General features: G+C 41.9%; 1 protein-coding gene across 8 annotated transcripts in view; it reads left to right on the top strand.

Annotated features, from left to right (window-relative positions):
- LOC120065057 (forkhead box protein P1-B) overlaps positions 1-25,558 on the top strand; it is a 210,141-nt gene that overhangs the window by 175,877 nt on the left and 8,706 nt on the right. For all 8 annotated transcript variants that reach the window (XM_039015733.1, XM_039015729.1, XM_039015728.1 and 5 more), the window contains 7 exons: positions 5,403-5,589; positions 11,188-11,301; positions 16,773-16,860; positions 19,136-19,219; positions 22,667-22,877; positions 23,037-23,113; positions 23,842-23,943. In XM_039015733.1, coding sequence (XP_038871661.1) covers positions 5,403-5,589; positions 11,188-11,301; positions 16,773-16,860; positions 19,136-19,219; positions 22,667-22,877; positions 23,037-23,113; positions 23,842-23,943 — 863 coding nt within the window. The remainder of the gene's footprint in view (positions 1-5,402; positions 5,590-11,187; positions 11,302-16,772; positions 16,861-19,135; positions 19,220-22,666; positions 22,878-23,036; positions 23,114-23,841; positions 23,944-25,558) is intronic.

Consider the following 25,558-nt stretch of genomic DNA (forward strand, 5'->3'; position numbering starts at 1 on the left):
ACAAGTGTAGACCTTACCGTGAAATGCTTATTTACAAGCCCTTAACCAACAGTGCAGTTCAAGAAGTAAAAAAAAAGATTTACTATTAAATATTAACTAAAGTAAAAAATAAAAGAATAATAATTAAAAGTAACACAAAAACAAGGCTATATACAGGGGGTACCTGTACCGAGTCAGTGTGCGGAGGTACAGGTTAGCTGAGGTAGTTTGTACATGTAGGTAGGGGTGAAGTGACTATGCATAGATAACAAACAGCGAGTAGCAGCAATGCACAAACAAATGGAGGGGGGGGGGGCAATGTAATAGTCCGGTGGCCATTTGATTAATTTCTCAGCAGTCTTATTGCTTGGGGGTAGAAGCTGATTAACTATGTTGAAAACAACAACTTTCGTTAGAAGTTTTTCCCACCTACCCCCCTTGTGTTCCTCCCGTGTGACTATCATGGTGTATAGGTTCCCCCTCTCCTTCAGCCTGTCTCTTGACTCTCCTTTCATACCTTTCTCTTAGAATGGCATCATCATACTGGGTGTTGACCTAGTGGAACCATTGAACCACTAAACTGCCACTGAACCTCTTCTTGTGAAATCTCCCATAAGGGTATGGTGGTGTGAGTCAATACTTGTTGTTAAGCCAGGAAGTTTATTTCTTAATTTGTTTATTAATATGTTCTTAAGGAGCAGCCCTATGACAAAGGCTCATTCATAGCGTTTTGGAACATGACATAGACTATTCATTCCACACTAAGACAAACAGTTTTGAAATAACAAGATAAGGCCATAAAATGGGAAGGGTGGGGGAGCTTAGGTAATAAGCAAACCAAAACAGGGTTTGTTCAGTCATGTTATTGTTTGGACTGTATGGAATCACTCATCCACTGGCAGATGATTGCCATAGGCACAGGCGGGGACCACCAATGTGCTCTTAGTGTACGTTTATGAATGACCTCGTGTCGGATATCTGGCAAACACACGCCCTGTGAGTAAAGTATTGCCCTAACGATATGGCAGCTTGCTGTTCTTTATGGAATTGCGCAACAGTTACTGGACATCCTGTTGACTCTTTGCTTATGCATAGTGTCATCAAATACCTCTAAGGCCATCTCAAACAGGATACAGTAACCATACACTCTTTGTTTGTTCAGCCTATTTTGTCAGATGACAGTTCAAGATACAAATACGGTATCGTTTCTCTTTGTTATTATTTATACAAACTGAAATGAGGAATTGAATCTTACCGCACAGTTGGTTCGTTTCAGTATTTTAACTGAGTGGAACTTGGTTAGGCTGCCCTTGGAAACCATTGGTGGTTAACTCTATGGAAGACAGCTGTTAAAACACTTAACATCAGGCTGAGTTTCCCTTCCTATTCTACATAAGTTCTGCTTGAATGTTTGAAGTTATTGATGACCTTTCTGTTTTTCACGTCAATGAACTCTTTCGTGCATCAGTAGCCAAGACCTACGGAGCTGAGATCTAATCTACAATATTCAGCAAGTAGTTAGCATCACTGCAACACTAATGATGAGTTTTGCTGCTCTGTTTGGACCAAGGTGATAATGCGTTTGGACTGAGGCGATGAGTTAGGATTACTTTTATACACTGAGGCCACGATCAGACAGATCAGCCTTATTCCCCTTTATTCAAAATTCAGATATCAAAATCAAATGATTTGAAAAATTCAATCTGTCATGACATCATAATTGTATTGTGCTCTCACATATGCGTTCATGGTGATCTGAGATTATACACTTCACAAAAAGGATTTGAACAGCCCTGTAGGCGTGTAATTTATACTTTGAAAAAATTAACATGTATAACATGGTTTATTTTATTTGTGTCTGATCCTTACTGGAATTGTTGATAGAGACAGTATAAAACATTTTCATTACAAATTGACATGAAGAATTACATTGAGTTATCATTTAATACCAAACTGTGAAGGAAGTAAATGAGTAGAAGCTTGAAGAGTGCTATTTGGATGACAATCAGTTGTTCTCTTTATCTGAACCTTCATTTGTTTCTCTCGCGGTAAATTCTTTTGACATTAATGTTCAAAGTCTTGGAAGCGGTCAGACAGTATCTGTTATAAATTACAATAATGTGTTTGGGGAGGATATAACTCCCATAAATATAAATTTGATCCAGCGCTGCCCTCCCCTCCTTCCCCCAAAAGCCTCTCCTCTTGACCTGTGGAGCACGAGTGAGACGGCAATGTTCGCTCCGCTCTGTTCTCCCAGGTGCAGCTACCAGGTGTGTGTGTGTGTGTGTGTGTGTGCGTGTGCGCGTGTATCACTGCTTGCCCCTCTGCGCCTGCCCTGATTGGCTAAAGTGTATTCTGAGGCCCTGTGGCCTCCCAGGCGGCGATGTAACAGACTGAACTCTCATCACTGGAGAACATCAGTTAAGTTGTCCAAGAGAGGGCAATGGGACAGTGACAGGACAAATTTGTCGGTAATATGAAAGCAAAGAATGTGGCGAAGCATGAAGCTGCTCTTAGTGCAGCAGCGGCACATCAGGGACAGCGGTAGGTAATACGCTCTCCCAGTCAGTGATTGATTTGGCCAGCAGCGCGACATTGGTAATAGTTCCTACAGTATTAGGAGGTAACATATTTTAGGCCTAAGGGGTGCATATCACTAGGCCAGTGATTACAGGAACATAAACAGGGGTGCACCAGAGGTCTCCGCCTGATGGAGCAATAAACTAATAGCGGTGTCACCGTCCCCCCATGGTATTGGCTCTGTGTGGAAAGCAACAGCAGAATTGAAAGAGCCCAGAGGATAGGGGCTATTTTTTATTCTGTGGATGATGGCCTGCAACTGATGTCATTATGAACGTTAAATCAACTTTCTGCTTGCTTGAACATGGTCACCTGGGTACGGAGGTACAAGGACAGGAAAAGGTTGAAGAGCTCGGCCTGTCTGGATGCCAGAGCTACCTGCGGAGGTAAAATTGAGTTGCCAGGCCGGTGATCAATCAAGTGTCCCAACAACATACATTTTTTAAAGTGCTTGTCTGTATTTCCAACCTATAATGAGTGGAATAGCATTGTTGAAAAATGGAAAAATGGAGGATAAACCAATCCTGCATTTTGAAAATGGACGGACTGGGGATACAAAAAAGGATTTAGAGATCAGTGTTCCTATGTCTACCATAGAAATCAAATGCTGCCTTCTCAGGAAAAATAGAATGCTGTTTGTCCAAACCTAGAATACAATACTGTTTGAGATTTTCATAGCATTACATTTTATTGTCATTTATGGTGTCATCATGAACAACCCTCAGTTTCAAGAGATCCAATGAGGACAAGGTAGTTTAATAACAGAAGGACATGGGACCAGGGGATAGAGAGGGAGAGAAATAAGGGGGTACGTTAGGAAGGAGACAGCTTGGTCCCAGTCCGTTACCCCTCTCATCAGAGGAGTCTATGGGACCTGTTTCATCTGAGTAAACAGTGGTGTCGGGGTCACCAGGACTGGCTGGTAATTGAGGGATAGTGGGCCACCCTGTCAGCCACACAGGCTAAAAATACATTGCCCACTGTCACCGGGCACCAAGTGGGGGGAAAATGATTGTTCCCACTGTTGAAGCACAGGACACTCACTCCACCAGTGACCTTCCCCATCCAGACAAATCATCATCATGGAAAACTTTCCCTTCAAGGATCATTCCCACCATCAAAACAACAATGAGACCTTAATAAGACAAGTGAGAAGCAACAACCGAAGGATTAGCATGCTTTTGTGCAAACAGGAACATTTGGCATGTTTTGTCTGTCAGGGCTGTGTCCTTTGATTAAGGTACGTCAAAGAATAAGAGAGAGAAAGAGAGAGAGAGCGAGAGAGAGAGTGAGTGAGAGAGAGAGAATACAGGCCAGGCAGAATATAGGAGAGCGTGTTAAAATATTAGAATGAGGACGACACTCTTTGGAACGTGGAAAGGTTATTGATTTGTCCTGCAATCATTTCCTGCTCTTTGATATGCAAACGATCTAGTGTGAATTTACAGCAATCCTATCAGACTCATTTCACAGTTCTTAGCCCCTGCGTCTCTCCAGAGTCCTTCGCCTCATTAGGCCAATGTTCTCCATTACGAGCATAATTAAAATCTTCAGTAGCTTATCAAATTAAAAATATTTTTGCTGATCGTATTGAGATCTTCACTTCACAGTTATTTTCCACAACAGGAATAAATTAAGACTAAGCATGTTGTATTACGATCTGGGGCTTGAAAGGGCCACTTCTGGTATCTATAGAGGGAGTGATTAAAAAGGGGGGAAATCCGGAGAATGTAAACCCATCCGAGATAAGCATGTGCAAATCATCTTTCATTTGCCATTGCTCATTTTGAGAATGGATTTAATTAATTGTAATGTTAAACGAGTGGTCTTGCACATCCAGTTGAATTCACAGCATATCCAAAGGGTATTTCAGTATGTTTTAAACATGTGACTCATTTAAGGACAGATCTGAATACCCAATACAAATTTGCACACATTCCCATAGTGGGTCTTTCAATATGCTATAAAAAAATATGAGTTAACCAAATACATTTTGGAATGACAATACAAATGGCTAGAGAACATACCCTCACGGGGGATTTATTTTTTATTTTTCTTCTTATCAGCTTTTGCCTCATTTATGTCAAATGAAAGCAGGCTTCTCCGGCGCAGTGGTAACAGACACTGTACATACGGACACATACACATATACATTGTGTGCGAACAATGGCTGGGTTCTCTTAGAGATGGTGTACAGACACAGCATTATCCTTCCTCCTCCCCAATCTGAGGGTGTCAGGATCGCTGTCAGTCAGCAGGAGAGACAACATGCTCTCTCAGTGTATGTTCCAACACACGAAAATGTCTTGTCTTCAAGGGATTTTTTCTTTTCTTCCTAAGGCTGCTGTGTGAGATGCAGTGTGCTTGACTTGTTAAACGAGGTTTAAGTCTTCTGTGTCAGTTGGAGGCGGTGCTGAGCTTTAAGTATTTTGCACATTAATGCGCTTTTGAGGATATTACCCCAGGGTCCTGTTTCTGTAGAAGGTGGGGTGGTGTGGGCTGTTTTGGTTGTAACATTGCTATTGTAAACTTTTTGTGTGTGTTCTGCCTCTCCTCTTGTTGGGGAAATGATGGTGATTATTCAGATTTCATGCCTTGTCTGGATGTTAATTATTTACTGTGGGCATGAAATGCATGTGAATGCCAGGGATTTGTGTATACGAACACGCTTCAGATCACAGGGAGAGAGCAGGGGGGAGCAAGCGCTCTCAGTGTATTACCCTGTAGTTGAATATTTTTTAATTAATACTTGGCTTTGTTTACAGACCCTTTGATTTAATTATGTGATGAAGAGAGTTGGATTAGCTGCTAATTGATTTAGTTATCCAATTTGTTTGTTTCAGGCATGATTCCAGCTGAGCTTCAGCAGCTGTGGAAGGAGGTGACGAACGTGAAGGAAGAGAACAGCAGCAGCAACAATAGCCACCGTGGCCTGGACCTGTCCTCGCCACAACCCCCCAAGAACCCCCTCCTCAACCAACACGCCTCCACCAACGGACAGTACATGAGCCACTCTCTGAAGAGAGAAGGGTGAGTGTCTCTCTCTCTCTCTCTCTCTCTCTCTCTCTCTCTCTCTCTCTCTCTCTCTCTCTCTCTCTCTCTCTGTGTCTGGCTTCCTCTTCCATCCGAGCTAACAGCTTCCGTGGAACATGCTGGGCACAATAGCATTTATTTCCAGGGAATGGGTTGTGACTGAATGTGTTGCCTATGAAGTTGAGCTCATTGATTTATCATTAATTATACCACAGATTATGATATTCGCAACAATCTGACCTCTTTTTCTAAACTGGGGTACAACTAGGCATACATATGTCCTTTCTACTTTATGAAAAAAAATCTAACTGGAACTCATTATGTGTGACATTATCTTTACTGTCATCTTTGACTAAAGAAAACAGGAGGCCTACATAGTCCCCATTTAAAAACTGCAATTCCTTGAAGGGGCCTAAGTTGATGGACATGTTCCCACAGGGCTTTGCCCACAGATGAATATTAATTTATAGTTTGTAAGTACCTTCCTATTTTCATTAAGACGCAGGCTTGTTCTGTGTTTCGGAATCCAGTTGGGGATTGCAGTGAAACACCTGGGAGCGAGGGAATGATTTCGAGTTTAGATTGCAGTAATGAAAATGGGATCAGCACACTATTAATTAGAGGGTCAAGGGTGCTGTTATTTCAGTTGCACTTAGGAAACTGCAGCTGTGACTTGCAGGGCTCCGTTTGGTTAAATAAAATTCAAATTACCAACGTCCTCTCAACAACAAAAAAACACACACCCAGCAACCTTTGCTTTCCCTCCGAATTGTGACGTTTCTGACAATATGTGAAAACATATAGCAATTTCCCAATACAATACAAGAGACAACTAGCCTTCTATAGGTGTGGCTGTCAGAACATATTGAAGCCGAGCAATTCACACTGATGTACTGTATTCTTAGTTAAATAATCATTATCATCATGAATATTACATAACTAAATAAAAAACACATTCTAACTTTAATTGGAATATGTATCAAACAGATACCGTTTATTATTACATGATGTACAAAATACACGATCAATATTTGAAAACGATGTGGATCTGATGTAAGATCGACGTCAGACAAACCCTCTTTTCGTTGGTGACTTGACGGGATATTTGTAGGTTTCCCTGAGCCGCTGTGTCTTTAAGGAAGGAATTAATTTGGCATCCAACACGTTGACTTGTTTTCTTGCACTGAGGCGCTGATCTCTGAACTGCTGGTGAGGAGCCTCCAGGCGTCATGAGCTCACTGCACAACACCTGACTTGTTTCACTGATCAAAACCTATGTGTCATTATGAAAGCACTGCAGATGAAAACACATTTAGCACTCTAAACCATCTGGCCTTGGGAGGTGGAGAGGGGTTCAAACACAGACAGGCAGATAGATAGTCCTCTATGGTAGTAGTGGGGAGGTACAGGCCTGCATGGAGAACCTGGCTGAGTAACTGACTATCTCACTCAGCTATAGCTTAACTTGGAGTGCCTTATTTGGAAAGGAAATAAATGCTATATGTTTTACTGCTTACGGGATAGTAGTTCATCACATGCGTTTGTTTCAATATAATGTGAGACATTTTAGGTCAAGTGGTGTGACGTCAGTATTTTGACACTGCTTTTGTACATTTTGACTATGAGGTCTCACAGAATGTCCACATTTCACTGAGACATTACATGAAAAAAACGATAGATCCACCTCTATCCTTTTCACACACTGTCCCAGCCACGTACAGCACACACACACACAACACAACACACCGCAAGCTCCAGACACCTCTCCTAGCTCAGGGCAGACAGTATCCACAGGCCCTGGTGCATTCAATCTGCTCAGTTAGTCAGTCTGAGCTCTAGCCTCTGTGGCTGAAGATTAATCAGAGGGGAGGATATTGACACGCTCGCTTCATCACCTGCTTCAGATATGACCAAACAACAAGTCCCAGCTGAAACATTGGAGAAGACTTGCATGAGAGGCTGCCTCCGATGCCTTGCGCTCCCTGTCAGAGATTAAAGAAGACGTCAACAGCAGTTTAACACACGCTCCAGTGAAGAAGGCAGTCTGGGGTTGAATATTCACAGAGTATCTTAGATCTGTCAGAATCCCAAGCAGGTGATTTCTCAGCCGTCTCTCTGTTCTGTGCTGTGGATGGCAACACAACGTTTCCAAACGCGGTTTTCAAATATAGATGACTGATATAAATTAGAATTTAGAAAAATCCCTATTAAACACTTTATGATGCCAATTTAGATTCATACAACCAATAATCCTTGCCTGTGTTCATTTCCATGTGCTTAAATCATACAACTATCAAGAGCATTATTAATCTCTTTTGATGATGCAGACTCCATTCTAATCAGAATCCTTGGGAAAAAAATTAAACATCTGAAATATTATTAGGCATGATTATTCCATACAAAGCTATAAGAGACGTCTGTGTTATAATCCAGGGATTTGAATAATCAGGTTTTAGATAATGACCTGGACTGGGTGTAAATAGAGAGCATCCACTCATCCTCCTAGCGCTGAACATAATGAACTTTTAATTGATGTGGTTTCGCAAGTCTTTTTGTCATGCAACAGAAACAAGCCACTCTGATGGACCTATTTTCCCGGCCGGGCTCAGATTGGTTTACAGCAAGCCCTAAGTACCATGTAGTTAGTTTCATGTGTCATATAAAATCTGCCCAGGCACAGCGACGCCTGCAACTAAAACCTTAAGTGCATCCACAGGCATCATTCACAGGTCTTTTAACTTCCGTCTTAAGGAAGGAGGAGAAATTCAATCACTGCAGAGACGAGACGTTGTTCCCACTTTTATCAGCCTCCAAGAGCCCTCACTCGTAGCAGGACAGACAGGGATCCGGACTGAATACGCCCCAACATGGTGAAGGCCCTCTCCCTGTCAGTTAGTCATACTGGTCCGAGCTTTGGGATGTGAGGAGAGAAATACCCCTGTGAGCCAGGTCTCTTTGTTCAATGATTTGCTTATTTAAATGCAATGTATCCTATCTGTACCTGACATCAATTCCCCATTCCTGCACTCACTTTGTGCAAGAGAGAGAGAGATGGAGACAGAGAGAGATGTGGAGAAAGAGAGAGAGAGAGATGTGGAGAAAGAGAGAGCGAGAGAGAGGGAGAGCATCCTCCTTACAAAGCATTTGGCCCACTTACTTCCCAGCAACCATCAGTAACCACAGCTCAGGGACTTCAGCTCAGCAATCTGTTAAGGAGATAAATAATCTGATTTGGCACGACACTCCCCTCTCTCGCCTTTAATTTGTCTTACACCCGGAAAATGATAATTAAATCATTTAGGGGTAAACCCTTGAGTGGCAAGAGATATGAGAGAGTAGAGTTGGGGCAGTCATCGATACTCACTCTGAGAGATGATAGACCTTATTGTGACTGGCTGTACAGACAGACCACATCCAGACTCTGACCCAGCTTGGTAGACACATCAATCCTCTTTCTGTTTGGTAGCAATAGACTGACTGCCTCAGTGTACTGTATGACCTTGTTGATGACCTAAAGCACCTTACTTAGAAATAGACTGATTGTGTACAGTGTCCTCTGCTTGTGTTTTTGCCTGCAGTATGGTAGGCCTATGTGTTGGTGGTTACAAAGTGCAACACCTGGAAGATTTGGCCACATTCTGTCAAGGTAGAGGAGCTTTTTGTTCCTATTCTACGCAGGAAGCAGATGACACGGTTTCCCTCATTGCTGTTACAAGATCATTAGAGTTCTCTTCCCCCAGGCAGCAAGGCAGCCTGACAATAATAGCATCCTAACAGACCTGCCCAGGGTGCGAGTCACATTTAACTCCACCACAGGATCAGAGAGAGAGAGAGAGATGAGGAGCTGTTTTTTCTCGTGTAGTACCAAATGAGCTCACAATAGGGAGAAACCCCACAGAATCCCACAAACTTCAACTATTACACTAATGTAGCTCATTTGGTGTACATTCTGTCATTTACCACTGTTTAGTCATTTGCCGTTTAAAAGGGCGCTTCTGCCGCCAGCTCCTTCCAAGCTCTGTGCTCACCGACTCCCAACACCCACTCCACAATTCAATATCTTATTAATACAGAATTAACCAACGTGCCTCCTCCGAAAGAATTAAAAAAGGATCTCTTTAAATAAAAAATCAGCGCTACTTTCAACAGTCCACACATTTCCTTGTTAAAAAGTCATTATAATAGATCTTCTACCATCTATTTATTAGCTGTATCAAAACAGAGGTCTTAATGCGTATGCATAATTCATAATTGATTTTTTTTATATTTTTTTTATATGTCTGACTTTTGAGGGGAAAAAACTGTTAACCACATTCATGAATGCTTCACTGCTCCCTAATTGTAATGCAATTATCACATGTTATGAACAATGTGAACTCTTAAGCAAGTAATTATAACGCAAGAAAAACCTGTGACGAGCCTTAAAATTCCCTTCTTTAGGTACAGCTTTACCAACATCTATACAAATTTGATTTTAATCTGAACAACGGCGTAGTTTAATCCTGCAAAATTGGCACACCCCGATTTTATATTTTATATATATATATATATTTAATGAAAGATTGTTTCTGTAATTGTATGCGTTAGGATTGGTTAAATTGTGCAGAAGGCTTTTCAACAGTCATCCTTAGGAGAGCAAATAGTATCCATATGAATCAGACAATAGTGGTTAGACTGAATGCCTAACGAAGGTACTGTGGGGATTTGGACCTAATGAATCTTCCCTTGCCCTCTCCCTTCTCAGCTCCTGCAGAATGGGTCATTACGTAAGCAGCAGTGGTGTGCTAGACTAGAGAGCCACTAGCAGCACAGGTGGTAGCGATATAGGACAGTCCCCAAGACTCTTGTAGCTGACACTTGTACAGTGCCTGTGTCCATATGGCACACTGTCTTGTTTTCTAACACACACCGTCTACACACGCAGGCCTCTGCGTTGTACTGTTTCTGGTTATACTCTGTGTTTCCACTTGACTTGCCATATGGAAGATGTTGTGTAGTTTGTTTTTCGGGACGATCTTGGTATTTACAGCAGATGTTGTGAAGCCGTAAGCCTCTCCTCAGCTGTGCGAGTGTTTGGTCCCTTCTGACGTCGGTTGGTCCGTCCGTCGATCGGTAAATCATTTGCTAGCAGACGGGGGTGTTTGGTGTTTACTGTTTGTGCACGACAGGAGGCTGGCAGATGGATTTTTGTTGTGGGACTGGCCAGCCCGTTCCTCCAGGTGGGTTCTGGGATGGGGCTCAGCGGTCAAGGCGTCTCAGGGAACCCCTGGCTGCCTGGATCAAAGTGGGCTGCTACTCGGATCACTGACACTAAATAGTGACATATTGGGTCCCTCTCACAAGGGCTGCCCCTACGAGGGCCGCAACCTCAAGCCAGAGAGGAAGCATAGATCACAAGGCTCACACTGCCCACAGTTCAAAGGTCAACACAAAGACAGGCTTTTGTGTTGAGACACCACAAGGGGAATTCTCTCCAAACCCATCAGCATCCTCCACTTCAAATGGTGTAGTTCTGTATCATCAGCCATTAAGACATCCTCCACACAGGGATTGTTAATAGGCAGGCATTAATGCACGTCTGGCTTTCTCTTCCAGATCAACGCTAGACGACCACCACCACTCTCACCACAGTCACCCGCTCTATGGGCATGGGGTGTGCAAGTGGCCTGGATGCGAGGCGGTATTTGAGGACTTCCAGTCATTCCTAAAGTAAGTTTAGGCTGCATCTCTGCAGTATGTTATGTAAAGTACCATCAAAAGTTTGGACACACCTACAGTACTCATTCCAGGGTTTTGTCTTTCTTTTTACTATTTTTTACATTGTGGAATAATAGTGAAGACATCAAAACTATGAAATAACACATATGGAATCATGTAGTAATGACAAAAATGTAAAACAAATCAAAATATATGTTATATAGCCAGTTTCATCGTAGCGGTTGATGGTTTTTGCGACTGCACTTGAAGAAACTTTCAAAGTTCTTGAAATGTTCCGGATTGACTGACCTTCATATCGTAAAGTAACGATGGACTGTCTTTTCTCTTTGCTTATTTGAGCTGTTCTTGCCATAATATGGACTTGGTCTTTTACCAAATAGGGCTATCTTCTGTATACCACCTCTACCTTGTCACAACACAATTGATTGACTCAAATGAGACCATTATTTACACAAATGAACTTTTAACAAGGCACACCTGTTAATTGAAATGCATTCCAGGTGACTACCTCATGAAGCTGGTTGAGAGAATGTCAAGAGTGTGCAAAGCTGTCATCAAGGCAAAGGGTGGCTACTTTGAAGAATCTAAAATATAACATATATTTTATTTTGTTTAACACTTTTTTTGTTACTACATGATTCCATATGTGTTAATTCATAGTTGTTATGTCTTCACTATTATTCTACAATGTAGAAAATAGTAAAAATAAAGAAAAACCCTTGAATGAGTATGTGTGTCCAAACTTTTGACTGGTACTGTATGTTACTCCAGTGTCTTGTTCCTGTGGGCATCTGGCCCTCTTCTTGAGACGATTAAGGTTTCCCCTGGGGCTCAGTGCCACTACAGGTGCAACGGTTTGTAATGTGTTTGTTTGTACATTTGTGCGCATGGGCATGTACGTGTGTGTGTGTGTGTGTTTGCGTGCGTGCGTATATGTGTGTGAGTGCGTGTTGGGTGTGTTGTTGTGCCTCTCTGAGGGTGTTGGGGTGTGGTCTCCACTGAGCCCTGTAGGGGCCTCTAATTCCTGTGATAAGTACCGTCCCCATGGTGATTCTGGACGTTTTTCCCAAACAAACAACGGGAGGATGTTTATCTGGGGCACCCGACACTCAGGGCGCTCCGCATGTTTGCCCTTGTCACTGGACAGGGATTGGTGTATGTGCCTTCACTTCCCTCACTCAGCTCTTTCTGCCTCTGTCTTGCTTTCTTTCTGTCTCTCTCTGTTTGCTTTTCTCTTCTCTTCTGCTGTCTTTATTTTTGTCTCTCCACTGCCTCTCTCACCAAACTTGCCTAAGAAGCTGTGTCTTTAGATCACGCCTTAGTAACAGCACCAGAACTAACTTATTTTCACGTCTCAGATTCAGTAGTTTTACTCCTCGACACCATCAATTATAACCATGCCCATTGGACCCTCTAAAACATTTACATTTTAGTCATTTAGCAGATGCTCTTATCACGACTTACAGTACTGAGTGCATTCTTTTTCATATATATCTTCTTCTTTTTTTCATACTGGTCTCACGTGGGAGTCGAACCCACAACCCTAGCATTGCAAGCACCATGCTCTACCAACTGAGCCACACAGGAATCCGTCTCAGGGTCTTTTGGCTTCTTCTAATTCATATCCACTCTCACCTGGGCCTGTGATGTACTGTATGGTCCCCTGTCCAGGCCTGACCCTGGTTTACTAATCAACATCGTGTGCAGTGTTCTGTGGGTAATCCAACACATGACACCATCATGGCTACAGAGACAGAGGATGAAAACATCTGTGCTGTGGCAGCAGATCAATGGGTGTCTGTCGGCCCGGATTAGTGGCACTTTAAACAAGATATGACACATTTCCATTATCCTGGGCCTAAACTAAAACAAGTAGTCAGGGCACACAGAGGTCCCTCACAAGATACAGTAGGTGGAGATTTAACAGTCACTGCAGTTCTGCTGTTCCTACTCTGTGTTTGGCTTCTCATTTCATACTATGCAGCTGGTCACTTTGAGAGAAGTTTGTTTTGAAAAGTGTCCTAAAGTGTTTACAGCACCGCAAAACACTTTGAGATCATTTTTTATGATAATAATGTAAGCTACCCTGGATTTATGTGAACTGAGAAAAAGAACAGAACGTTTGAGTCGGGGGTTTTTTACTCTGTTTTTAACACATTTTCACTAAGTTGTTCAACTTAACATTACAAATTAGCAAAAATGTGTCTATTTTCTTCTCCCTTCCCATTTCAGTTTTGGGAGTGTCACCTTCAAACCATCACTATTTATTGTATTCTGACATGGCCTCACACTTTGTTTATAGAAGTGAGCGGAATTAAAATCTGTGTGCCTGGTAAAGCTCTCCTTAGAAAAAAAAAGAAGCCTTTTAGTGCACTCTGCAATGTTTTTATCATGGCAACATCTTGTTTACTTTAGTTGCCTGCCTAAACTGCTCGGAACATGTTAAGAAAACCTTTGGAGAGAGTCTCTACAAAGCCGTCTTTGTGTAACAGCAGCAGGCAAGAGAGCAAGCAGCTCACCAAGGTGTTAACTCTCACACCCTTAAGCACTTCCACATGAAACCCAGAGACTGATACCCCACAAATAAAAACAATGAATAAATCAGGCAAATGCTAACAATACCTTTTATAAATGATTGTTCAGGCGGATAGATATGTTGGAAGTGATCTGGGGGAGACAGTAGAGACCGTGTGTATAAGAGACAGTAGAACACTGAGTATTGTGTAGGAGAGTGGGAAAGGTGAGGAGGACTCTAACGTCAACCAGATTTTAGCTCGGCATGCCAACAGTAACAACTAACACGGGACTGAAATGTTGTTTTAAACTGGGTGGGTATTTATTCTGTCCTTTAAAGAAAACATGAATACCTACATGCACTGTCTCGATAAATAAAAAGGGCCAAATCCTATTCCTGTTTTCAATTCAGTGCTGTGAGATGTGGGGTCCGGATCGTAGCAGAGCTCAGTGTTTTTATGAGGGTCAAGAGCCCCTCTTCCGTGGCCGTTCAAAGGTCACAGCCAGTGAAACACTGCACTGCCCTCTAGTGCTGCACCCTCTGCCTCTCTCTCACTCTCATAAAACGAACTCTCATACCTCAACATTCTCTGAGAATTGCTTAAGAAAGAATAGGCTATTTGGTGGATATGTCTTTTGTAGACAATGTTCTTCATATTTCTCAACATAGGTCTCCTAAAATATGTATTTTAAAATCGTTGAACAATATTCTTGAATATCTTATATTTAAAATGCAGTTTGGACCCGATGTGCAAACAGTTTTATTAAAACCAATGAAAATAGAAATTAAAATGTACACAATGATCAGCTACAGAGTATATGGACATGTGCCATAGTGCTGGTCCAAAGTAGTGGGTCCAGTGTATATAATTAAAACCAGTTAAAAAAAAGGCACACTAAATGATATGTAAAAAGCTGACTGTGTAAGGAATGTCTATTTAACTTGTTTTATTGTGGCAATTTACATTAGGGACTGTCATCCTGCCAGAAAGCTTTTAAAATCTGTTTCATTTCAAGTCCAGAAAGTGACACATGCCAACGTTCATAGTCTCTCTCGATGTCAATTCCCCGTATCCCCAGCTAGCTCCCTGTATCCAGACGCTCTTCTCAGGGCTGCATTAGGGGCCATTTGAATATTTCATTTCCTATTAATTATGCACTGTGACTCTCCATGTCATTAGAAGGGGAAAAAATCTCATGTAACAAAGGATGAAAAGAAGCAAGGCGCATGGCTTCCGTGAACAGAGAAATTCCGAAGCTCATCACGTAGGTCACCCTTCAATGAAAATGAGGTCTATGCCGGTTAAATAAATTGAAGTTGAAACGTCTTTACCTATTCTTTTTTTTTGTCGTAAGATGTACTGAAATGTTTACCGGTTTCAACCTACTTAATTAAATGGCCTTTTATTTAATTCAGATAAATGTGAAGCTGAGAGTGGACAGAATTGATTTCAGCAGCCAGGGTTATCCTTCACGCTTTCTTCAGATATGCCTTCATTTCTGTCTTTTTGTCAAAATAATTACATTGAAAATACTGAATATATATTACAGACTATTTAAAACTATATATACAACAGGGACATCTGAAAAGCAGTGTATTTGCCATAAAGATTTAAATCAATGTGCCCAAGGTTGAAAATAGCCCTCTGAAAGAGAAACCTTCACATTCAAGCAGAATGCCATCAATTTCCCCTCCCTTCACATAATGTCAGTTTTGTGTGTGTCTGTGGCTTTTTAATGCACAAATGTGTTGTCGGTATGTTAAGCAATCGGCCCATAACAAAACTGCCAGGGTGGCCTTTAGATTTATTGGGCCATCACTTCAGCCCGGCCTGCCATTGCTGCTGCCCCGGTCAGGTCTGGCTACTTTTTGCAATAAATGACAGAAAAAGTGTATTTGAGAAGGCAGGCACGCCGCACACCATTCCTCCCTCCGCCGGCGCCACTGTGAGCGCGTAGAGGCATGCCTAGTGACAGTGACCTACATGGTCACTGAAGATGTGATATAATTTATGATATATATAATATATTGGATCCATTAGCGAGCATAATGAAGTAGTGAAATGAAAGGGTATTTGTGAAATCAGTTCAAACATCCTGCTCGGATTATGATTAAATGATTAATGAAATGCCCCTGCATAAGCATTTTCAAACAGTAATTCATGCGGAGGCTGATAAAAATCCTCCAATCATATTTCCTTCACTCGTGAACCTTATCTCCACCATTTTATATAAATCACGGAAAAAATCCTGTCTGCTGCCGGGCAAGCTACTTATTTAGATTAGTCAAAACGTGCAGGAAAAGAGAACATCTTCGCAGTATAAAATAATCATGCATAATTATATTCATAATTCAAGTTTGTGACAGATTCCATCTCTCTTCTTCTTGTTGTCCTTTGCCTTTCCGTCTGGATTCATTTGACTTCTCTTCATCTTGATGACATAATTAACTAAAAAAGCCACCAAAATAAGGAGAATGTGCCAGAAAGGCATAACCAGAAAGGCATGGTGCCATCTTTGAAAAGAAAGGTTGCACAGTGAAGCACTGTATAATTTACTAAATTAATCCAACCTGAAATTCTTAAGTCATTTTTCTTATCTATGAAGTTAAGTTTGAGCACATATGGCCACCTCATGAAATATGGATTCCTTTCTTCTTTGCTTAAATAATTCCTTTTCAGGTTATGCAGATATTGTTTTATAAATCCTGGTAATATTAGGGTAGTTTTATATTTCTGGATCTGCACAGTATTTACTCATTATTATCTGTATGTGTGTTCACCATTCCTACTTTATTCCCACAGTACCCATACAAAGGAATTACTAGATCACGTAATCACATAAAGAATTATAGGATTTTTATACAGTTGTTTAAAAGGCTGCAGTAAAACCATGTGAAGACACACTGAGCTGAGAATCTTTGTTTTCTCTTTTCTCTTTTCTCTCAGGCATCTCAACAATGAGCACGCCCTGGACGACAGGAGCACAGCCCAATGTCGGGTGCAAATGCAGGTCGTACAGCAGCTGGAACTACAGGTATTGTCTCTCGTTTTCGCCAAATATGTGTGGCTCCTTTCCTGACACTTCCTCTGTCTACTGCCCTCCCCCTGTCTCGCAAATATGAACCATGGGTCACATTGAGGGGGGTGGAAGAATAAAATGATTTTGTACATTTGTGAGTAACCAGTCATTAAAAATGTGTTATGTATGCATGACAGCAAGGCAAAGATATATGAAGGGCTCCGGGGCTAAGTAGAGAAGATAATTACATTTTGAATTTTACTGGGTTTTAAGGTTATTTATGACTTTAAACTGTTTGGCACCAACAATAAAACACTTCTTGAAATGCTCAGGCAGCAGCCAACGATGGGCTTCCTCAGTGTCTACTAGGTTTATTGGAACAGAAAGATACGGTACAATATTTCTCACAAATAACAGTGATAAGGAATATTAATGCAGTCCTCCCTATGAGTGGTCTGATAGGCACTTCGTCCATACGAGGGACCCTGGAAAATATGCATATGTACATTAAGTATGCGCTAATGGAAAAAGGGATGGCACAATTTTGGTCCATTAGTGTGCGTAAGTAAGGGGCTGTGGAGAGGTGGTCTGAACACTCTCTGCTGGTCCCAATGCCCTCTAGGCTGGAACCAGGTGCCTTTGGGGAAGGTTTGCACATATTTTATTACAACTGAAAGGTAGACACAACAAACCATGCCATTAACTGTTGTTTTTGTGTATTTTATTGTTGTAATCAATGGCATTTTTATGTATAACAGATTGGATGATGTATATACAGTTGAAGTCGGAAGTTTACATACACCTTAGCCAAAAACATTTAAACTCAGTTTTTCACAATTCCTGACATTTAATCCTAGTAAAAATTCTGTCTTAGGTCATTTAGGATCATCACTTTATTTTAAGAATGTGAAATGTCAGAATAATAGTAGAGAGAATGATTTATTTCAGCTTTTATTTCTTTCATCACATTCCCAGTGGGTCAGAAGTTTACATACACTCAATTAGTATTTGGTAGCATTGCCTTAAAATTGTTTAACTAGGGTCAAACATTTCAGGTAGCCTTACACAAGCTTCCCTCAATAAGTTGGGTGAATTTTGGCCCATTCCTTCTGACAAAGCTGGTGTAACTGAGTCAGGTTTGTAGGCCTCCTTGCTCGCACACGCTTTTTCAGTTCTGCCCACAACATTTCTATAGGATTGAGGTCAGGGCTTTGTGATGACCACTCCAATACCTTGACTTTGTTGTCCTTATGCCATTTTGCCACAACTTTCGAAGTATGCTTGGGGTCATTGTCCATTTTGAAGACCCATTTGCGACCAAGCTTTAAATTCCTGACTGATGTCTTGAGATGTTGCTTCAATATATCCACATAATTTTCCTGCCTCATGATGCCATCTATTTTGTGAAGTGCACCAGTCCCTCCTGCAGCAAAGCACTCCCACAACATGATGCTGCCACCCCCATGCTTCATGGTTGGGATGGTGATCAGAAGCTTCTAAAGCCATGACATCATTTTCTGGAATTTTCCAAGCTGTTTAAAGGCACAGTCAACTTAGTGTATGTAAACTTCTGACCCACTGGAATTGTGATACAGTGAAGTATAAGTGAAATAATCTGTCTGTAAACAATTGTTGGAAAAATTACTTGTATCATGCACAAAGTAGATGTCCTAACCGACTTGCCAAAACTATAGTTTGTTAACAAGAAGTTTGTGGAGTGGTTGAAAAACGAGTTTTAATGACTCCAACCTAAGTGTATGTAAACTTCCGACTTCAACTGTACTACCATTTATCAAAGTTACAAAAGCAATGACGAATAACAGAATTTTAACCTCAAATGACGAGGTTACAAGTTCAGTTAAGCCTTTCACAGCACTACCATCTTACTTATTATTTCCGCTCTGGTTGTGTGTATCATTCAGAGCAACTCGGTGTGTGTGTTTATCAGACACATTCCTCCCCCTAACCCAGCATATCTCTATAATGTGACCTGGCAGCTACTGTAAGACAGAGTGGACAGTTTAGGACAGGTAGGCAGATCAAGGGTTTGTTATTGGCAATGGGACCTAGAGTTTAACCTTGAAGAAGAGACATCTCCAGGTAGACTTGTTCATGAACATTAAGGTTTCAAAATACACCAAAGTTTATAATCAGAGCAGCATATTAAATAAACAACGTACATATATGACATATAGTGAGAAACAACATAATGCATTGGATTGTACTACAGAGAATTTGATTTTTGTTCATAAAGGATTTAATGGTCGTTTTTTTTCCCTTCTCATCACAGCTAGCGAAAGACAAAGAGCGTCTGCAAGCCATGATGACGCATCTCCACGTCAAATCCACTGAGCCCAAACCCACCCCACAGCCAGTGAGTAAACTCTCTACCATATGCCTGTTTTCCGTCCTCCTCTTCTCTCACTTGTCTAATTGCCACACTTATATGTATTAGTGTATCTCTTTATGTATCTGCTAAACGAAAGCAGCTGCTCACTTGAGAGGAGCACTAAATAATGTTTTGGTCACATATTTTGACATCCCAGATTCTATTTTGTTCTGATGATTAACTCAGAGCACATGGTAACAGCGGTCAGTGGTGGCTGAACTGGTGTTGGTATGAGCCGACACCATAGACCTCTGTAGCGTGGTAAAATATAGATGTTTCTTTGAAATTGAAAAATCTCCTCAACGTCTTCAATTGGTTGTGAAGATGGTATCCTGGGGACTCCACCAAATAAGCTTCAGAAATACAACATGTTTCTCAAATTAAGAGCAATCGTGATGGCTGTTCAATTCCTTATCTTGACACATTTTTCGGACCATAACACCATGTCTGTTATGTCATCATGTCACGATATAACTTACTGTTTAATCCTTGTCTTACAGGGGTACCACTTAAAATACAGCGTACTGCTATTTTGTCATGTTTAAGAAGGCGCGCCATTACCATAGTTCAGTCAATGTGACAGTTCATTCATAGTGCCAAAGGCATGAGGGCCATTACACTGCTGGGCTGAACACAGAGACACACACACACACACACAGAGAACCTCTCCTCTGACAAGTTCCTTTCAAAGCCTCAATCATTTATTTACAGTCAGTCTGGAGCTATTGACGGGCAGAGTCTCTGTACGGCGCGCCACATAGCGCAGGAAGGCAGGCAGGAAGGCAGGCAGTCAACATAAAGTGCCTGGAGATGTGACAATAGGCTGCTTGTCGGAGCTTTGCCTCTGTCACACACACACTGATTGTGTAGATTAGGCTTCAGAACGAGTGCCTGTCACAGGGACATTTGTATATGAAAAGTGGCTGGGGCAGCAGATAGCATCTTGACTTCTCTACCTCTCCCCAGGGCCAGTGGGAATGGCTGTGTCAGGGCTCTGTGCTAAAGCTCTGGGGGGTGCTGCTTTTATTTAAATAAATACATTTCCTGCATTCTCCAGCGGTGGTGCAGTGCATGCTGGTAGCTGCTATGATATGCTATGATAAATGTGTCTAGCCGTGGTGTGGCTCAGTGGCTGGATCAGTGGGGGAATCCCACAGGTCAGGGCCTGAGTCCCAGCTGGAGCTCTCAGTTAGACTAGAGCTGGAGCTGACCTCAGAGTTAGACCAGGCTTTAGACCATAGACTGTTCAGGGATTGGGTGTTGATGGGAGAAAAACCATTCAGTCACGATAGACAACAGCAATTGCCTGCATTTTACAGTTACTATTTTACAGTTCGTCCTAATTAAACACATAACACATAGATATATACTGTACATACACAGTGTCAACTGAATACAATTTCATTTATTCCTATGAGCTTTAAAAACAAAAAGAGCTGAAGAATGCAGTGCATAAACAATCTGTGTGTGTGTGTGTGCATGCGTGGGTGTTTGTGTTTGTCTTTGTGTGGGCGTGGGGGTGGGTGTCTGTAGTTGGTGTCACTAAACATTCTCGTCAGAAGTCTGACCTTTTCGCAGTACATAATTAAGGAGGGACTTTTTTGTTTATTTTCTTTAGCAGCTTGGGAAGTCAAAGCCAGTATAATTAGATCACCAATTACCATTTCATTAATTTCTGTCTGAAGTCTCATTTTGTCTCTGCACTGGAGTGAGCCCAAATGCTGAGGGAAACAAAGGCCAGGCTATTACCAGGCTGTCTGGCCTATTGTTGAGAGCCACTCACTGTTTTTGGCTGGGGAATATGGATGAAACATGAAACAAAGACTGCTAATCCACAGGAAAATAAGTCTATTGATAGTATTGTGTCAGAAAACAACCAACCCACGTGTGATTTATTTGGCCCTTGATTTAGAATAACACCCTCGTACAGTAGTGAATGTACTGTATACATTTATGTGCTTACAGTAATTGTGTAACACATTATTTGTGTAGAACTCTGCCAAAAGGCATATTCTGGCCTCAGAATTCTTAATAAACATTACATGCTGTATTTACACATCTCTATTGATGCAGAAAAAAAACAGACACAATTCCCATGTTTTAGCAAGTGTAATGCAAATGAATACAAATACACAGACTACAATTCATTCAAAAAAATCACACTAGCCGTAACCTCGTTAAGTCAATGTCATGTCAAGGATAAATATAGCGGTGGTGCCAGCCGTGCAGGCAGCCCCAGATTTCTTTATTATATACCTGTCTATCATGTGAGGCCCTCTTGGTGGTAATGACTGTTAATAGGGTTGTGGTAATTGGGTGGCCGTGGAGGATCCATGTGGGGGGGTGAGATGTTAAACACTGTCTGTTCACTTTCACCTGCAAGCCCTGCGTCTCCACTGTAACCCACAACCATTATCAGCTAAACTTAGACATCTGATACCTCCAAAGCAATTGACAGCGTTGGCATTTCATTAATTTGTTAGCACAATCCACAAATGATTGTCAAAGATGAGACGCCTCCTGCCCACTCTCTCTTTCTCTCTCTCTCTCTCTCTCTCTGTTTTTTCCTCCCCTCTTTCCTTGCAGACTGAAGTCATGTTTAATTTGGAAACTGGCCTCCTTTGGCAAATGAGCAATTAGAACAATTTTGTGCGAATATGTATATGTGTCATTAGCTTTCCTGCAAATTAATAGCAGGAGCAATGGGTCAGACTTGAATTTTCCACTTGACTGCTGCTCCACTGTGGAGGCTTGGCAGAGTTTGGAAGCAGCCACAGCTGCTGGAAGCCATGGTATACGTTCAGAGCACTTGGCTTAATTCGTTTACCTTGTAGCAATTATTACTAATATCCCTCCCCACGCCCCCACCCTTGACAGAAAAGCAACCCCTCTCATTCTACCTCTCTACCAAATATTTGTGATGCATCTTGCGCCAGACAGTGTAGCCCAGGTGATGGGGTCATTCAGATACAGCATTTAATCATCTGATCACCTCCATAAGCATCTCCTAATTAGAGTCCTTACAATACAATTTCAGCTTGTAATTAGCCCAGATTGGCCGCTTCCTTTCCGTGGCTTATTAGTAGTTGCTCAGCGGTAGGTAAGAATCACATTGTCATTTGTCAGGGCTGTTAGGGCCACCCATCTCCCCTCGCCAGTCGCCACGGATGTGATGCCAGCAGATCAAACAAAGGGAAGAAAACAGAGAGCAGGGAGCTGAGCCGTTAGAGGAGTAGGAGACGGGAGGTGGAGAGAGCATGAGCAGTTCCTCGGTTGTTTTCTAAGTGTTTAGCGAACGTTCACGGATCATCCTCGGGGTTGGCCATAATTAGAGCTGTGATCAGCCTAGCCAATGAGGCATCTGAGACGCTGGGTAATTAACGAGCTTTTGTCTGTCTGTCTGTGTTTTGTTTTGTTTACTCTCCCTCCCAGCTCAACCTGGTGTCCAACGTCACCCTGTCCAAAACAGCCCCCCCTGAGGCCTCGCCCCCTCTGAGCCTGCCCCAGACCCCAACCACACCCACGGCCCCCCTGACGCCCCTGTCCCAGGCCTACTCCGTCATCACCCCCAACAGCCTCCACCACAGCGTGGGCCCCATGCGCCGGCGCTACTCTGACAAGTACAACATGCCCATTTCCCCAGGTATTGGACGCATATACCACACACACATAAACACACACACACACACACACGCGCACATACAATTTCAAATCTATCAGACTACAAATGTATGTATAATAGTTACTAACTATGGCCTTTCTCTATGTTCGTCTGTATGCTGTGTTTGCTCCCTTTGTACAGATATTGTCCAGAACAAAGAGTTCTACATGAATGCTGAAGTCAGACCTCCCTTCACATATGCCTCACTTATACGCCAGGTAAGGATCCTCTGGTCGGATGCCTCCGCTCTGCACTTCTCTGAGCTGGTAACTTGCAATGTATTTAATCTGTCATCTAAAGGAATAGGGCCTTTAATCTGCTTCAGTGGCTTCTGTCGTTAACAGAACACGCAGTAGATAAATATTCAGCCAAGACACAGATTGCTTATTTTCCGCTTTTTTTTCTCTCCCTTCCTTGTTAAATTTCAAATACAATTTAGACGCGCAGCAGAAGATTAACCATCTGCAAATTAGTACAAGAATGCACTCGGGACTCCAAAAAACGGCCATAAATAACATTTGCTTTTGATTAAGCATTACAGTGGATGTGATTATTATGAAATTAATTTCACACAACAGTAGGGATGAGCCTGTTTTAAGATGGCCAGTCAATTATCGGCCAGCCCGCAGTAATCTGTGATCTCAGGAATTTTTCTAAACCTGGCATAATTGCTGGCCTGTAATCTGCTTGAGAAATGTTTTCGCTTCCCTCCATTTACACTGACAAAAGAAATATATTCAAATTGTGAAATTTGAATGGGAACCAGACAGTGTTCCATAAACAAAGCGAGAGGGTACACATCATCCACATCATCACACGGACAGACGATGAAATGTAGTCTGTGTTCTTTCAGGAGAGCACACACAACCTGCATGCCACTTGTGAATAATTGATTGTTTTTCAGAGGGAACAAAATGTTAAATGTTGTTTCTGTCTCTTTTTCCAGGCTATCCTTGAATCACCGGAAAAGCAGCTAACACTAAATGAAATTTACAACTGGTTCACACGAATGTTTGCATATTTCAGGCGCAACGCCGCAACATGGAAGGTAAAATCACTCTTCACTTTGACAACCTTAGACTAATATAAAGGGCAGGGACTGTTGTGTTGGTCTTGTGGAATTAAATGATAGTCAAATGTATCAAGTTTAAATGCAATGAATGAGTCTTTACCCAATTCATAACTTTGCCCCCTTATTCTATCCGAATAGAGCCACCCCTAACACAAACTGTCTGTAACCGCGCAGAATAAATTATGAGGGAAATTGTGCATTCTTGTAAAAGAAAATCCCCACCTAATATTTGGAGATGTTTTTGGTAGTGGGTGGAATTGGTTTAACTCCCTACTGTGCTGCCAGGGACTCCTGGCCGAGACACTCCCACAGAATTTAAACTGAGAACACCTTTTCCACTGGGCCACACACACACACAGGCAAACAAACCCCCAGAGAAACAGAGACAGAAAAAGAGAGGGGTTAGAAAGAGAGGGCAGACTAAAACCAAAGGAGAAGCTGAGGAGTAAGAGAAAAGAGAGTGATGAAGCATTGAAGGCTACCCTCATAAGGCAGGGAGGGCCTGTAGTGTAGCGTATCCACAGTGCAGCTGTGAATAAACCCCTGAGCCCCCCCACCAGCCCCCCTCCCCACCACCAGCCCCCTTCCACAGCTCACTGTCCTCTCTCTTTAACTGCCTGCCTTCGCAGGCCGCTGACAGCCCTACCATAGGGGCACATTGGAGTTATAAACACCAAATCCCACACTGTGAAACACTCCTGCATAGAGGCATGCATGTACACGTACACACACACACACACACACACTCAATAAAGCACTCAGATGACAAAGGGCCATACGTATACAGAGTTCCAATCTCATGTGTCAGTGATTGGTTTATTTAAAAGGGCAATCTGCAGTTGTTACATCCATTTTTGGAAATGCCTCATGAGCTTAGTTTAGCTGTGGTTCCCCATCAGAACCCAAAATATAAGCTTATTTTACGCATATTTTAAACAAAATAAATGTCAACAAACACTGTATAGCCTCAAAACATGGTTAAAACTATAATTCGATGGCATGGATGGTCACCGTTTGCATCCATAGCTCTGTCTTTGGATTCTCCAGCCTCATCCCTCAGCTTTTTACCGAAACAGTGGCGGGGAAAGCATGTTGTTATTGTTTCAACTGCTGATTGCCACTTTAAGAAAAGTAACCCGCATACTCTGCAAATGGTCTTATGAAAAAGCTTATCATATAACCCACAAGCTGAAGCTTTTGGAAATGTGTCTTCTCCATTATTGTTCAATTGTAGGTAAGGTCATAACTGAAACTGACAAACCAAACAGACTGGTTTATTTGATCAAGGTCTTTGTTCAGTTTGGGTTTCTGTTATCAGTAGGCTCTTCTCAAATGGCTCATCATAAATTCAAGCTCTATGAAAGATATTTTAAAAGGATGTTGATGAAATGAAACTGTATTGCCATAGTAACTGGAAAATATTTCCACAATGTTTTTGTCATTTGAAACTTTTGGCAGTCTACTGCCAATAGATCACTGATACTTGAAAGAATGTACTGTATTTATGTCCAGGTTCTATCATGTGTCTGTCTAAATGTTTCTTCTCTGAAATGAAATGGTTCATTATTAGACATTTTCTTGTGTTGATAGA

This window comes from Salvelinus namaycush, chromosome 20 (genome assembly GCF_016432855.1).
Source record: "Salvelinus namaycush isolate Seneca chromosome 20, SaNama_1.0, whole genome shotgun sequence".
NCBI classification, from domain to species: Eukaryota; Metazoa; Chordata; class Actinopteri; order Salmoniformes; family Salmonidae; genus Salvelinus; species Salvelinus namaycush.